The 13,849-nt window shown below is 36.4% G+C and overlaps 7 protein-coding genes across 7 annotated transcripts; 3 read left to right on the top strand and 4 right to left on the bottom strand.

The window, feature by feature from the left end:
- Positions 1-184: 184 nt before the first annotated feature.
- Positions 185-3,454, top strand: C9374_012328 (uncharacterized protein; the record flags this gene model as incomplete). The annotated part of the gene is made up of 3 exons (XM_044688083.1): positions 185-835; positions 1,039-2,905; positions 3,000-3,454. The coding sequence occupies 3 exons, from the start codon at positions 185-187 to the stop codon at positions 3,452-3,454; spliced, it is 2,973 nt and encodes a 990-aa protein (XP_044542399.1).
- Positions 3,455-3,575: 121 nt separating this feature from the next.
- Positions 3,576-4,574, top strand: C9374_012327 (uncharacterized protein; the record flags this gene model as incomplete). The annotated part of the gene is made up of 1 exon (XM_044688081.1): positions 3,576-4,574. The coding sequence occupies one exon, from the start codon at positions 3,576-3,578 to the stop codon at positions 4,572-4,574; it is 999 nt and encodes a 332-aa protein (XP_044542398.1).
- A 59-nt stretch (positions 4,575-4,633) lies between these two features.
- Positions 4,634-6,196, bottom strand: C9374_012326 (uncharacterized protein; the record flags this gene model as incomplete). Its single annotated transcript, XM_044688080.1, has 1 exon — positions 4,634-6,196. One exon carries the CDS (start codon positions 6,194-6,196, stop codon positions 4,634-4,636), a length of 1,563 nt encoding a protein of 520 aa, XP_044542397.1.
- Positions 6,197-6,541: 345 nt separating this feature from the next.
- On the bottom strand, positions 6,542-9,075 carry C9374_012325 (uncharacterized protein; the record flags this gene model as incomplete). Its single annotated transcript, XM_044688079.1, has 3 exons — positions 6,542-8,417; positions 8,466-8,815; positions 8,878-9,075. The coding sequence occupies 3 exons, from the start codon at positions 9,073-9,075 to the stop codon at positions 6,542-6,544; spliced, it is 2,424 nt and encodes an 807-aa protein (XP_044542396.1).
- A 364-nt stretch (positions 9,076-9,439) lies between these two features.
- C9374_012324 (uncharacterized protein) lies at positions 9,440-9,832 on the top strand (the record flags this gene model as incomplete). Its single annotated transcript, XM_044688078.1, has 1 exon — positions 9,440-9,832. One exon carries the CDS (start codon positions 9,440-9,442, stop codon positions 9,830-9,832), a length of 393 nt encoding a protein of 130 aa, XP_044542395.1.
- Positions 9,833-9,872: 40 nt separating this feature from the next.
- On the bottom strand, positions 9,873-10,727 carry C9374_012323 (uncharacterized protein; the record flags this gene model as incomplete). The annotated part of the gene is made up of 1 exon (XM_044688077.1): positions 9,873-10,727. The coding sequence occupies one exon, from the start codon at positions 10,725-10,727 to the stop codon at positions 9,873-9,875; it is 855 nt and encodes a 284-aa protein (XP_044542394.1).
- A 696-nt stretch (positions 10,728-11,423) lies between these two features.
- C9374_012322 (uncharacterized protein) lies at positions 11,424-13,652 on the bottom strand (the record flags this gene model as incomplete). The annotated part of the gene is made up of 1 exon (XM_044688076.1): positions 11,424-13,652. One exon carries the CDS (start codon positions 13,650-13,652, stop codon positions 11,424-11,426), a length of 2,229 nt encoding a protein of 742 aa, XP_044542393.1.
- Between the last annotated feature and the right edge of the window lie 197 nt (positions 13,653-13,849).

The raw sequence follows: 13,849 nt of genomic DNA, 5'->3' as shown, positions 1-13,849 counted from the left end.
AATCTCATTAGATGGAGCAACAAATGATTTTGTCTGCAAAGTTTTTAGAAAGAACAAGAACGCCAAACTGAAGAGGTACCATTCAAAAAAAAAATAAGTCGAATTGAAATCGCCTTCATTTTTCCATCACGCAGTGGCAAGTTTCCAAATCAAAAACGACAAACCAGCGAGACTACTGAACAACATGCTTCCCGCACAACAACCGGAAATTGTTTTATTGGATGACGATGAAGATGATGGAGATGATGATCAACGAACAACCCCGACCCAATCACTGCCATCTTCTCATCTCTTCACCCGATTCGTCCAATCATCAAGTACACAGCAAGTAGCAGCAGGCTCATCATCGGAAAGTACTTGCAATAGCAAGTCCGCAGCTATTAGAAGCGCTAGTAACCTTCTGATATCATCAGTGGACCCATCGTTTGATGCAGGCTATGATGAACCCGTCTCCCCCTATACACCCTCCAAGAGAAAGCTTGAAGAAATGCAGAGGTTTGATGAGTCCAGCGATGATGAGTTGTACGGAGAAGAAAGTATGCAACTTACATTTACAAAAGCAAGCAGCAGTAATTCTAGTACTAATGCTACTACAGGTTCCAACGAGGATTCTTCGTCATTCTATGTAACTGGTAGTAATGCATTTGGTATGCTTGGAATTGGAAACGCTGTTTCTGATAGTTCAAAGATTACATCCTTTACAAGAATGAACAACCCTGCCATTGTACCATCCAACATTAAAATCATGGCTTGTGGACATTATCATACTGTGGTTGTCACGAAAGACAATCAAATCTATGCATGTGGAAAGAATAATTATGGTCAGCTTGCAATGGTAAGTTATTCAACAATACTGAATCAAGCAGTGATGGAGCCGTATTTATTCAAAATCCATTAATTCCGTAAATATTTTGGCCGATTATTTTACTCTAATTTCTAAACCTGGACACATTCATACGTTGCCTTGTATAATTTGATTAATAATCCAACATTAAAATCATGGCTTGTGGATATTATTACTATGCCGTCCTACATTAGGGAAACCTAACAAAAGTATTTCCAATTTTCAAAATGGTAGAATCGAGCATGAATGGAATACCCAAAGAATTAATTCGAGATGTGAAATGTGGCCGATACCATACCATGTTCATTACAGATCAACCCAGTGACAATGTGTGGGTATGTGGAAAAAACAAATCTGGACAAATGTCGCTTCCATCAGCAAACATTTACCCTTCTCCCACTCGTCTTATTGCTCAATTTTCTGGAAAAGTTTTATTTGCTTCGTGTGGGTCAGAATTTACATTTATTAAAACCACTGACGGAGTGTATTCATGTGGAGACAATTCAAGAGGTCAGTGTGGCCTTGGAGTGGATACTCTCCAAGTCAAATCATTCAAACCACTCAAAACAAACTTTTCAAGACTTAATATTACACAGATAGAGTGTGGAGAATTTCATTCGCTCTTTTTAACTGCTTCAGGAGACCTATATGGCTCTGGTACGAGCGTGAATGGGCAGCTTGGCTTTGATCCACAACTACTAGGACGGCAAAGCGTGAATAGCCCTGTCAAAATCGATACTCCCCTCAACGAGACCATTAAGCAAATAAGATGTGGCTTCCATCACTCTGCTTTTTTGACTCTGAGTGGAAAAATTTATATTTGTGGTAGAAATGGTGACGGACAGTTGTCATGTGGAGAGCCAACACCAAGACTTTTTACTTTTACACACATTCCCATTTCGGCCTCTTCTCTCAGTCATCATTTTGTTCAGGAGCTTTATTGCTACTCGTATTATTCAATCGCCATCACAGACAAGATGGAAATGTTCTTGACAGGATCTAACAAGTGTGGTCAACTGGGGACTGGAGAAGGTCAGCGAGTTGACAAATTTACGCGTACGTTCAAACATCGTGTCAAGGCTGTTTATTGTGGCAGGGATACCTTAATGGTGGAGGCCGAAGATAGAGAGTACAATGAAGCTATTTACGATGACACTTTCGGAAAGATGTTAAACTTTGACGACTCGAATTTGGCTCCTCTTCTTGATTCATTCATTATTTGTAGCGATGGAAAGAAATTCCCCATTCTCTACGACTTTGTTTTAATACGTTTTCCACTCCTAGAAAAGTATTCAAAGGAGGTCACCGAAGAAGAATGCAGTTCAAGCTCTACAGAGCCTCCTACCAAAAAGCGAAAATCTGGAGGTCAAGATCAAACCATGAAAGTCATTGATTTATCACCTATTGCTACCCTTTCAAGCAATTCCATTCTAAAACTTTTAACATATATCTGTACAGATGTGGTAGACGACAGAGATCCAACCTCAATACAGGAAGACCTCAAAATTATACAGTGGATTACAGAAAATAGTGGTCTAGACTTTTCTTCATCCTCTCAGGACGCCTCAAACACCACTCGATTTATCAAATTAATTTTACAAAAGATTCTTTCCTCCATCACCAATACCACAGTGGTCAACGTGTTGGAGACTCTCCAGGTTCTCAAAAAACATCCATTAATCATCAACTTGTATAGACACTGTATTGCATTAATCCGAAAAATCGAGAAGACCTATACTATTAACGAAATTGCTAACTTTAGCCAGCTCTCCAAGGAAGCCTTAATAGAGACTCTGGCATTTGGAGAGAATTATCACTGTCTTGGTTCGAGCGATATTTCAGTTCCACCCTCATCATTTTCTACAAATTTAGAGCAATTATTTAACAAGGCTCAACAATCAAAAGGAACCATGGGAGATGTTACTCTATTACTCAACAAGGAAGGTACCAGAGTATTGTATGCTCACAAGGCTATCCTTGCTGTGAAATGCGACTTTTTCAAGCTTAAATTCACATCTGGAATGGGAGATATGGACTCTCGACGCGTTGAAATTTATGAATGTAAGTACCATGAAAATGCATGCCTTCAATGTTTATCACAACGCATCCACTTTTGATCTTTATGCAATGATGACAATTTGTTTATTTGGCTTAGATGCTGATGAAAATGAGATTCGTGCCCAAGAGGAATTTATTCGATATCTGTACACGGACAAAGTTGAGCTTTCCAAGAACAATGCTATTAGCTTCTTGACTCGATGGAATTTCTATTCAATGGATATCAACAATCCCATTAGTGTGAAATGTCAAGAAATTATTGTGGATGGACTGAACGAGCAAAATGTGTTAGAATTCCAAAAATCATTCTTCCTCGACCGTTCCTCTCCATATCATTTTCTCAGGAAGGCATGCGTTCAATCCTTAATCAAATATTGGCCATCTATCAATGAGAAATATTCCAAACAGCAAATCATGGAATACATGTCCTATGACAGATATATCAAAGTCACACAGGCCTACTTGAAATTCTTCACAAAGCGTGCGAATCAACTTCAACAACAACTGCAGACGCTCCAACAACAAACCGCTCCAACAGTGTTACAGAATTAACAATAGATATTGTCCACATAAACAACATGATGATTGGTTGGTTCGACAACCATATTCTGTTCTGCAGCAATTTAATATTTCAAATTTTGCAAAAACATTTTGAAATTGCATTCAAAAAAAAATGAACAATCTCTCACTACGAGAGTTGCCTCTTGAGATCCTTGCGTTTCATATCTTTCAATTTTTGGATGACCTGTGGTTATTTGCAAATGTGAGGAAGGTGTGTCATGACTGGAATGATATCATTATAGGGAAACAATTAAATATTATTTCTACAACAGAACACCATTCCGATACTGTTGTTGTTGAACCTCATTTGGGATTTATTAAAAAACTAGATGGTGTGGATTTGAAACAACGATCATCTCGATTTCTAGCCTTCTACAAGTGTTGCCAACAAGGATATTTCAAAAATATTCGTGAATTGTGTATGGGCGGTTTGAATGATGAGCATCTCAAAGATGACAAGTCCGATTTCTTTTGTTTTTTTCCCGAATTAACAATATTGGATTTATCATGCAAACCTACATTATTTAATAATCATGTTAGTACATATGGGAGAGAGGCATTGTTGAAAGCTCAGTTAAAACATCTGACCTACTTGAATTTAAATCATTGTTATCTGAGTTGGGACACGGCTGCAAGAATATTTCAAGTATTAGGTCACACTTTGAAATATTTACATTTGCGTCAAACACAGTTATCGTCACGAAACTATACACCTCTAATGAAAAAACCATTATTAGAGCACGTGCAAGAATTGGATGTGAGCGGAAACAAAATGAATTATGAATTGTTATTTTCAGCGGTGGGTCAGTCATTGACAAGTTTGGACCTCTCCTCCAATTCCAATATCAATCATGCGATTGAAATAATTGCAAACAGTAATCCTGAAAAGTGGACCAATTTGAGAATTTTGAAATTACAAAATGTACATTTCAATTATGAGACTTTGGCATTGTTGAAAAAAACAACAAATCTAATGAACTTGACACGATTAGATCTCAGAGGAAATTTCACAAGTCAACGTGAAGCAAAAGAATTGTGTGGAGTTCAATCTTCACTTGTAAATCTTGTTGAGATTGAGCATGATTGTGGTGTGTTCCAACTTGGACAGTAAAATTTATTTTTGAAATTAATTCACAAGAACAAAGTCAATCTAATAAATTGCATTGCACTTTACAAGATACATTTCACAAGCAACAAGGCCAACCCCAAAAGGATGAGGCTTGCCACAACCACTCGAGACCGATGATTTGAAAAAGGCGCTCCATTCTCCATTCCGTCATGATCATTTTCATCCACTCCACTGGTTTCATCAAAATCACAATAATTGTTTTGGCTTGCCAATACTTGTCGTTTCAACTCATTTCCCTCATGCTCATGATCACATCGAACAATTCTCATTTTCAATCCAAAATGATCCGAAGCAAACAAGTAATCATACCCAGAGTCTACCTTCATTAAGGTGGAAGTGGTTAAACAGAACCTAATTATCTTCCACCATAACGGTACTTTCCACTTTGTCTGGTGATGTTGAATATTGTTGTAATTATGATTCAATAAAGCTTTTGGTTGAACATTCCTTTCCGTATTATTAAGTAACAACTCCCGTAACGGACGATTAGCAAATATTTTGACCTTGCAAGCCGGTACACACAAACTTGATCTGTGTATTAAAATACGATCCAATCTCATTCTTCGAATTTCCATTCCATAAAACATCCATCGTACCAAATCATTCACACTCGAATCAAATGTGTAACCTTTCGAAGTACGTGTTTCACTCCAAGCATCAATAAAATTCATGTCAGAAATGACAACATCTTCCTTTTCATCATGTAAATTTAAATCGCCCATTAAAATAACATCCAATTTAGAGCTATTCTTGGAATCATGATTGGAAACTTGGTCATCATTGTGAATAGCTCTTTGTAGCAATGGATGAGAAGCAATGGCCAATAATTCATGTCGTCGTTTTTGTGCAAATTCTGTCGTGGCAGTTGTGTGCACTCCAATCACACACAATTGTGAAGTTGGAGACAGATTGATACTTGAAGTACTATTGGATGGATGCGTTTTGGGAGCATGTGAAAAGAAGGCATAAATGACGGGACGACTTTCATGGATTTTCAATTCCATATACATGTAATCAGGAGCATATTTCGAGAGAATTAAATTTCCCATCTTTCTTCCCAATGATTCATTCAAAGTATCACTCGTTTTCAACTTGTTCTGAAATTGTTGATCATTTTCAACTTGAAAAATATCACTAAAATAGTAATTAGTTTTGAAAAATTCATCTTGTTGCAACACTTTCAAAAAATCTCCAGTCACTTCATTCAACACCAAAATATCAAAATTTTCTTGTTTCAATAATTGAACAGTGTGTGCGAAACGTTGTCTCGACCGAATGATAGGTTTGATAAAAAACGGTACTAAATTAAACATGACGTTAAACGTTCCAATTTTTAAACCCAAAGAATGATCTTCTTGAGAAGAAGAAGAACCCACATGATCCTGATGATGATGAAATAGATACTGTTCCGATGGAATGATTTTTGAAAGTATGGATATCCATTCTTCCGATTCGGAATTGTTATTCTTCTCTTCATATTGTAACGCTTCCCAACGATTTTCATAAACTTTCCATTCCTTCCGATTAGAAGTAGTAACGAATTTGGCAATTTTCAATGGATGACACGTCTGGGGGAGAAAACTCTGTGAGTGAGATTGAGTCATTTTTTTGTTTGTAAAAGTTGAATCTTTTGAAACTAATGCTCCCTTACTTGTGTTTTAAAAATTTATAATCAGCTCTTGAACATCATTCATGCAGAAGATCATGAAATATGTGTACTCCCCCCAAGAAGTGAGTCAAGCATTAATGCGCGTTGTTTTGGTACATGAGACACAGTATAAAAGGAGACGTTAATGAGATGGAATCAAAAAAAAACAAATTGCTGAATTATCAACAGAGCCTTTCTGGAACTGGCAGCCAGTCTAGAGTTTTCAACTTGTTCCGTATGAGTTTCTAGACTCGAGCTCTTTTGAAATGTTTCTTAAGGGTTAGCTTGTATGTTCAGCACTTCATGGTGTTTCGAAGTTGTTAAAACCAAGGAATTCCATCTTTTGAAGCGTGGCCTTAATATTTTCCAATGATGGCCTTTCTTCAGTTGTTCCCAACATGTATTTCAATAATTCAACGAGCTTGACACAATCTGGATCAAGCAGGTGGTTGAGTTCGATTAAAAAATCTATCATTTCAATTCGATATTGTTCACATGACTCTAAATGTTCTTTCACTTTTGATTTAAATGATTTTCCATATGTAATGTGGTATAAATAATTCACAATGACCACAGCCATTGAATAAATATCAACTTCTTTCATTTCAAAACTGGGATCAGAATATGGATATTTATAAACATAATCCACAGATTGATCGAGAATAACTTCTCGATACATATTTTCAGAGGATTGAATGGAATTAACGTCACGTTCTCTCAATAACAATGAGGAGTTGAAATCGATAACAACAAGGATGAAACAGGCCATCTTTTCCTCTTTGTTGACAGCTCGTTTCCATCCATCTTGATCAAATCGAATCATTAAATTTCCAAGAGAAATATCTGTATTCAAAGCATCCAACTGAAACAAAATGTCGAAACATTGCTTCACGAGATTCATAAAAAACAATTTGGAATTTTTTCCAACCCATTCCCGAATAGAATTCTTATTCATCACATCATCCAACGACATTAACTGTTCTTGAATTGTAATGCTAATAGGTTGAGTGGACCGTACAAGTTTCTTCAGTTCGTACTCTCCACTATTGTGCTGTTTCATTAAATTATAAACTACCCTTACCAATTTTTCATTGGATTGAATTTGTTGAAAATCATAAATTCTGACCACATTTGGGAAGGTATAAATCGACTTGGAAATTTGGAGATGGACCATCTTCTTCATGACTTTCTCATTTTCTTCTCTGAATGCAGTTATTTTGACGAATACAGAGGTGTTATGAAACCTTGACAATGCATGACCATAAAAGCCCACACACGACCGTTCACACCTCATTGACTCCGGACTGAATTTAAAGTTGGACAAGGACAGTATTTGCTCCAATTCCACTGCACACGCTGCTTCGTTCATTGGATTTTCAGCGAATTTGTTGAAAACGTCAAGAGACGAGGCTGATTGGTTTTGAGGCTGGAAATTATTGTTGGACCCTTCTTTTTTGAGTTCTCTTCGACTCTTGGGGTCGTCACTGCGATGGTCATTCAGGACTTTTCTCAACAAACGTTCTTGATTTGATTTCACGGAGAGTGGGCAAGCATACGCTTTAAAAAAAAAGTTTTCATCACCCCAATAAAACACCCCAACAAAGCAAGATGGTTCTCTCAGTGACTTGATCCAAACAAATGGATCACCTTTCTTGAAAGCAAACACAGAGATGCAATCATTGGGTACAGATGTGTGTTGTACCTCAACATTTACCTTAAAGAGAGGAGAGAGGGTCTCTACAAGGCTTGTCACTCCTTCATCTATGGAATCAAATACATCTTCAATTGGATTGTAGACAGGACGATTTCTTCCAAATCCCATGTTCATGCTTTTTAACGTGCCTTCAAGTGAAAGAGGCTTGGATCGGATTGGTAATGTACTAGATGAAGAAACCTTCTCTCCTTTAACTTCTTTTGCTAGTTGTTGTTTGCATTCATATACATGCTCACACATGATCTCAATAAAAGTTGTAAACGTAGCAATACCGTCCATTGTTGTTAACTCAAAATGGTCTTTATGTTTCAAATTCTCTGCTCTCTGTCCTTCACATTTCAAAAACACCAATGAAGATGCTCCCATCGCATTCTCTAATTGAGCAAAAGAGACAGAACACAACTTTGTTTCTAACTTTGTTCCTTCCACCTTTGAACGCTCAACAGGTTGAACCACTTCTTGTCTTTAACAAAGGAGTTCCAAAAGTGTAAATAAAAGTATTATTACTTACGTTCGGAAAATAATGTTTTTTCTAAATTTAAATTGATAGTCCAACAAATGATTGACCATTCGCATGAATGTAGATTCCCATGCATTGGGAGGTAGAGATTTCTGGGATATCAAAAATAAATCATATGGTGTGTGGATTCTATGACGTTTCAAGCTATTGAGACTCGTAGTTATCGAAGCAACAGCTTCATCCTCGCTTTGACAAAGTATCTTATTGATCTCAAAAACAACGGACTGGTAGGACCACCAGGCACAGTCAAGCTCTTCGTTAGATATCATGCTGTGCTGTTCTCGTAACCCAGTGGCAATTTGTTCGTGCATCTGTTCATTGGTGATGATGAAAGGATCCCTCTATTCGATTCAACCATCATCATGTCATTGGAAGAATTAAGAATTGAGAAAAATAAACTCACCTCAATAGTGATTAGGCTCTCAAAAATACCTTGTTGTTCTTCCGTTGCAAAGATGAATGCTGTTTCATTGTGTTGGGATATACTTGGTTGAAGCTTTAAAAATTCGGGACTTTCCATTGAAACAAATTTCTTCATCTTCTTTGTTTGGGGTTCCATGAATGGAGAGGAAGGTGGTAATTGTTCATCCGTATCATCCATATCGTGATCATGTCGTTCTTGGTTTCTTAATATTAAACTGTTTTCTAAGGCAAATCAGTATTGATGGTGCTAACGACATAAAAATACCTCCTACTTAAATGCTTGGATACTGGTTCTTCGTCATGGTTGTGACCAGTCCGCTCAATGCTGAAAATGATTTCGGTTCGGTTTGATTTAGGGTGGGCGAGTCAGGTTTAAACAGGTGTGACTTGGTGAAATTGTGCGCAATCTCATAAAATAAAGAATATTTTGAATGGAGGGCTGTTGAAAAAAACTGCAAACTGTCAAAAAATTTTGGAAAAAGCTTGAGTCCACATCCCCATTTAGCAAATAAACAACTTTGCTCTTAGTGAAAAAAACAAAAATGACTGCCACAAGCCGTTGCTATTTGAGCAATCACGAGGTTCTTCGTGAGTATTTTGCACCTGTTCATCATGATGATCCACCGCCACCACTTGTGGAGGATGATTTTTATGACGAGGATGATGATCCAATGCCACTCCTTGAGGATGATTGTGATTCTTCTGAGAGCGATACATATTGGGATGATGAAAGTGTTGGTGACATTACAGCCATTGTCAATGACTCTTATGAGGAGGTCGATGATCTACCATCACTACCACTTGTGGAAGAAGAGTTGAATTTGTACGATGATCTACCACCTCTAGTGGATGATGACAATGTTGATTTGGCTGGTGACATGATTGTTCTGTCCTCACATTGTAGTGAATCTTGGAGACTTTTTCATAGAGTCTGATTAGTGTCGATAAATTGAAACTTGTTATTTCCAACAAGTATTATTTGAAAATGTCAATACCACCATTATGACTGACTAATAATTCTCCAGTGATTTCGTTAATATTCATTCCAAACGTTCGTTTTCTCAATGAGTGCGATTTTATCATATTTCCATCCATTGTGGTAATTTCTATGGTTCCATAACTGTTCATCGTCATGATATTCTTTGATACAGAATCAACCATCAACATGGTCGTTTTGAGATCACGAGTTAATGTTGTTAATCTATTCCATGTATTTCCATCGTTATGGAATTGATAAATATTTACTGAATAAGAACCATCTGCAACAATCCACATGCAAGTACTATCATCAAATATCATCCATTGCGGCGAGACTTCCATTTGGAATTGTCTCATGCAATCTCCTGATGTCAAATTCAACACTTGAACAGTATTTCCACCAAAGACATAACATTGATGTTGTGATCTTACAAGTGAAATACCTATAATGGAGAAACCAACTTGCTTTTCCCAAATACAATATTCAGATGAATTCTCAAATTGACGTTCTTCCTTCTTCTCCAAAAGTAATTTCGATAAATCGCACTTGAACAAACTCGAGTTCGGCCAACACACCAACCATGCATCACCGCCCAACTCATCATTCTCTTCAATTTTAAAACAAAGAGCATCCAGAGTTGGAAATTTAATCATTGTTTTAAATTCTCTCGTATTTAAATCAAAGACTTGAATGGCACTGTTCCGTAATATAAAACCACGTAGACCCTCGGTCCGATCCAAAAGGCTTACCAAAATACACTCATGATGGTATGATATTTCTACTTGATCAGCCCGATAGTAAATACCATGAGAGGTTGAGAGTGGTATCTTTTGAATGTACTGGAAATTCATTGAAAAGGCTGTCTTGCTCCGATGAATGGCTTTCATCATCCGAGCTTTCAATTTTTGAAATAATTCATTCAACGGATGATAGCACCTACTATCATCGTGAACGTTTATATTCACATCTTTGAAAGTTAAAGTATCGTGTAATATTAATTGAACAACAGGGGAATCTTTGAATTCACACATTTTTTCTGTCAGATCTTCTTGAAGTAACCTAGGAGCAGAAGGAAGCAGGTATACCGCATGAGTAATCAGAAAATAAGTGCGGTCAAAAATAAGACGTTTATCTACCATCGAAAAATACCGTCGATTAAAATACTGCTGGACGAATACGGATGGAGAATATCCCTGGTTAAAATACTGATGGATATTAACCATGGCATCAAGGACGACATAATACAACAGGGCAATTACATGTGCATAATACTGGTCATCAAAATACCGTCGGAAAAGTAAATGAGGAAAATACTGACCGACGAATATATGACATATTTTACTGCTCGACCAATACTGTCGGATGAAATACCACTGGCAAGATATGGACGGAGAATAATATTGACAAAATAATGATTGAAATTAATTATGATAACAACGACGGACAATACCTTCGGATTGGTTCGGATGAAAGTACCACGAATTATTTTCATCGATACTTTGTTGAATAAGACTTGTTGATTTTTGAAATATTTAGAAAATTAATATTTATTTACAAAAATTATAACAAAATGCAAATTGATTCAATTGCCACTTTAACCCAGATGGCAATGAATAGCAAATACAGCTACATTTAGACTTGACTTTGCTGATATCTATTGCTGATAGCATTAGTTGTGGAATGCATTTGAGGTGATACATATAGGAAACGTTATCCATGTGTTTCACTTCAAAGATCAAGGAACTAAGAACTACCTTATCAGTTACTTGTTTAACGAACGCAATGTTCATTTCTCCTTGATCCGTTTCAAATAGGACAAAAATGTCTTTTTCAAGCTTGAATTCTGGTTCTTTTGCTCTTGGTATCAATTTTCTGCATTGAGGATATTTTGTAAAAAGAGCTTTCATGACCATTTCTCGTTCAGAAGCCCTTTTTTCAAGCTGTTTTTTGTTACTTTTGTCATTGAATTGCTTGTACGTGGAATGTTTTAACTCATAGAGGAGAGTCCAAAACCAAGTAACATGACCAATATCATCGACATCCTCAAATATATGACAGCCTGCATGAAAGTTTGGAAATTTACACTTTTCGGATCCAAAACAGTTTCTATATGCAACTCGCCACGCTACATAGAGTTTCTCGGCTTCTTTTAAGTCGTGGTCTGTATGGTCAAACCGCAACAATCGAACAAAATACTGCAAATGTAAAATCCAACACTCATATAGTTTTTGTCTCTTCTCCAAAGTATTATCTGAATATTTGGTATTTAGGAATAGAAATTTGTACCAAATTGGAGCGCTTATTGCTATAAATTCAAGCATCTCTGTTCCGGATAGTTTGTCAATATCACTGTACATTGTAATCCTTTTGCCATTCGGCAACCTTTCTCTCTCACAAACATCCAAAAAATCGTCCATGATTGTTGAGTAATGAATTGCTTTCATTGTTCTTTTAAATTGGGTTCGAAAAGTTCCTTGGATCTCTAAATGGAAAAAATCAATTAAGGCTTTGTGAAATGCATCCACAGTATTAGGATATTTTAAAAAAGGATTATCTATGATATGCAGAACAGGTAATTCTCGTAATTTTTGCGTTATTTTCGCTTTAGATAATTTCAAATCTTTGAATTGCATTTCTTCCCATATTAAGGGTTTAAAACCCTTGTCCTTTGTTCTGTCATTTGATCTTAAATCGATGCTATTAATAACAGTGTTTGCTTCAAATATATTTCTTTTCTCGAAATGCGTGACATACTTTGGATCTTCTATCGTAGACGCTCCAAATAAACAATCTGGTGTTTTATGTTGATTATCATAAATTCCTTCACAACGGCTACATTCTTCTTTCATGAGTTGCAAGGAATACATCTTCTCGACTGTGTCCCATAAAAACCCTGCAACAACAATCTGAAATTTTCTAGACTCACCTGTAGAGGGATCTTCTATTTCAATTATCTCCCCATCAAGGTGATTAATTTCTTTCATCAAATGGCTTGTCATTGTCCAAAAATCGCAGTGAGTTTTTGAGAACCCAAGTAAGCTTATAGATTCAAGTTTTCTCATGAAGTCGCTATTGAAATTCAACAAACTTGAGTACACTCCACATGTTGATGTTGACTTTGTTCTGAATTTTACAAAATCGTCCACATATATCAGCATCACAAGAGGGAATATATCACTTTGACACTTCTCCAAAATTTTGTTGAATATTTTAGATTGAAATGGTTGCTTGGTTGCAAACTGTTGTTGATGCTTTTCTCGGTTGAGACATAATTGGTTGACCAAATACGGATCCATTAACATGTTTCGAATAGTATCTTGTACAGAGTAAAGGATGAAATTATCATTGAACTGCATGGGTTTTTGGGGATTCAAATTATTTCCTCTTGCTTTCAAGGTATCATAGCTCACAAATAATTTCATCAACTCAGGACGGTCTTTAAATGTTGATTTCAGCATTTGAATCATGAAATTATATGCTTGTTTAGAAATTCCAAAGTGATTGATTAACATAAAACAACATAATTCTTCAAAACTTTCAAAAGGGTGATCTTTAGGGAAGTGAAATTCTTGTTCATGCTCGCACGAGTGATTTGATACATATGGCATAGATTGTTTCAGTTTCTCAAAAAATTCAAATATTGGAAATGGTGTTTGTACTAAATTCTGCACGTCAGCAGTGAGAGCTTCTAAGTTCATCAATAAACCACCAATATCACAACCTTCCTCCATAACAACCACTCCTGTCGTTTTCTTGTTGTTTTTTTCGTCATCCATTTTATCCTCATGTTTGCGTTTTTTTAAAAACGAACACAAATGACCACAATGATTTTTGATGATATGAGAATAATAATGATCAAACTCTGTCGTTTGTTCGGAACAACACTTGAAAACGGGGTTCTGAGCTTCATCTTTGTTTGAACATCTTTTCATGTGTTTTAAAAAATTGGATGCATGAGAGTCGGAGAAGCAAT

The sequence above is a fragment of the Naegleria lovaniensis genome (genome assembly GCF_003324165.1).
Source record: "Naegleria lovaniensis strain ATCC 30569 chromosome Unknown tig058, whole genome shotgun sequence".
Taxonomy (NCBI): domain Eukaryota; phylum Heterolobosea; class Eutetramitea; order Acrasida; family Naegleriidae; genus Naegleria; species Naegleria lovaniensis.
The sequence above is the reverse complement of the archived record's forward strand: the minus strand, read 5'-3'. Positions and strand labels throughout refer to the sequence as shown.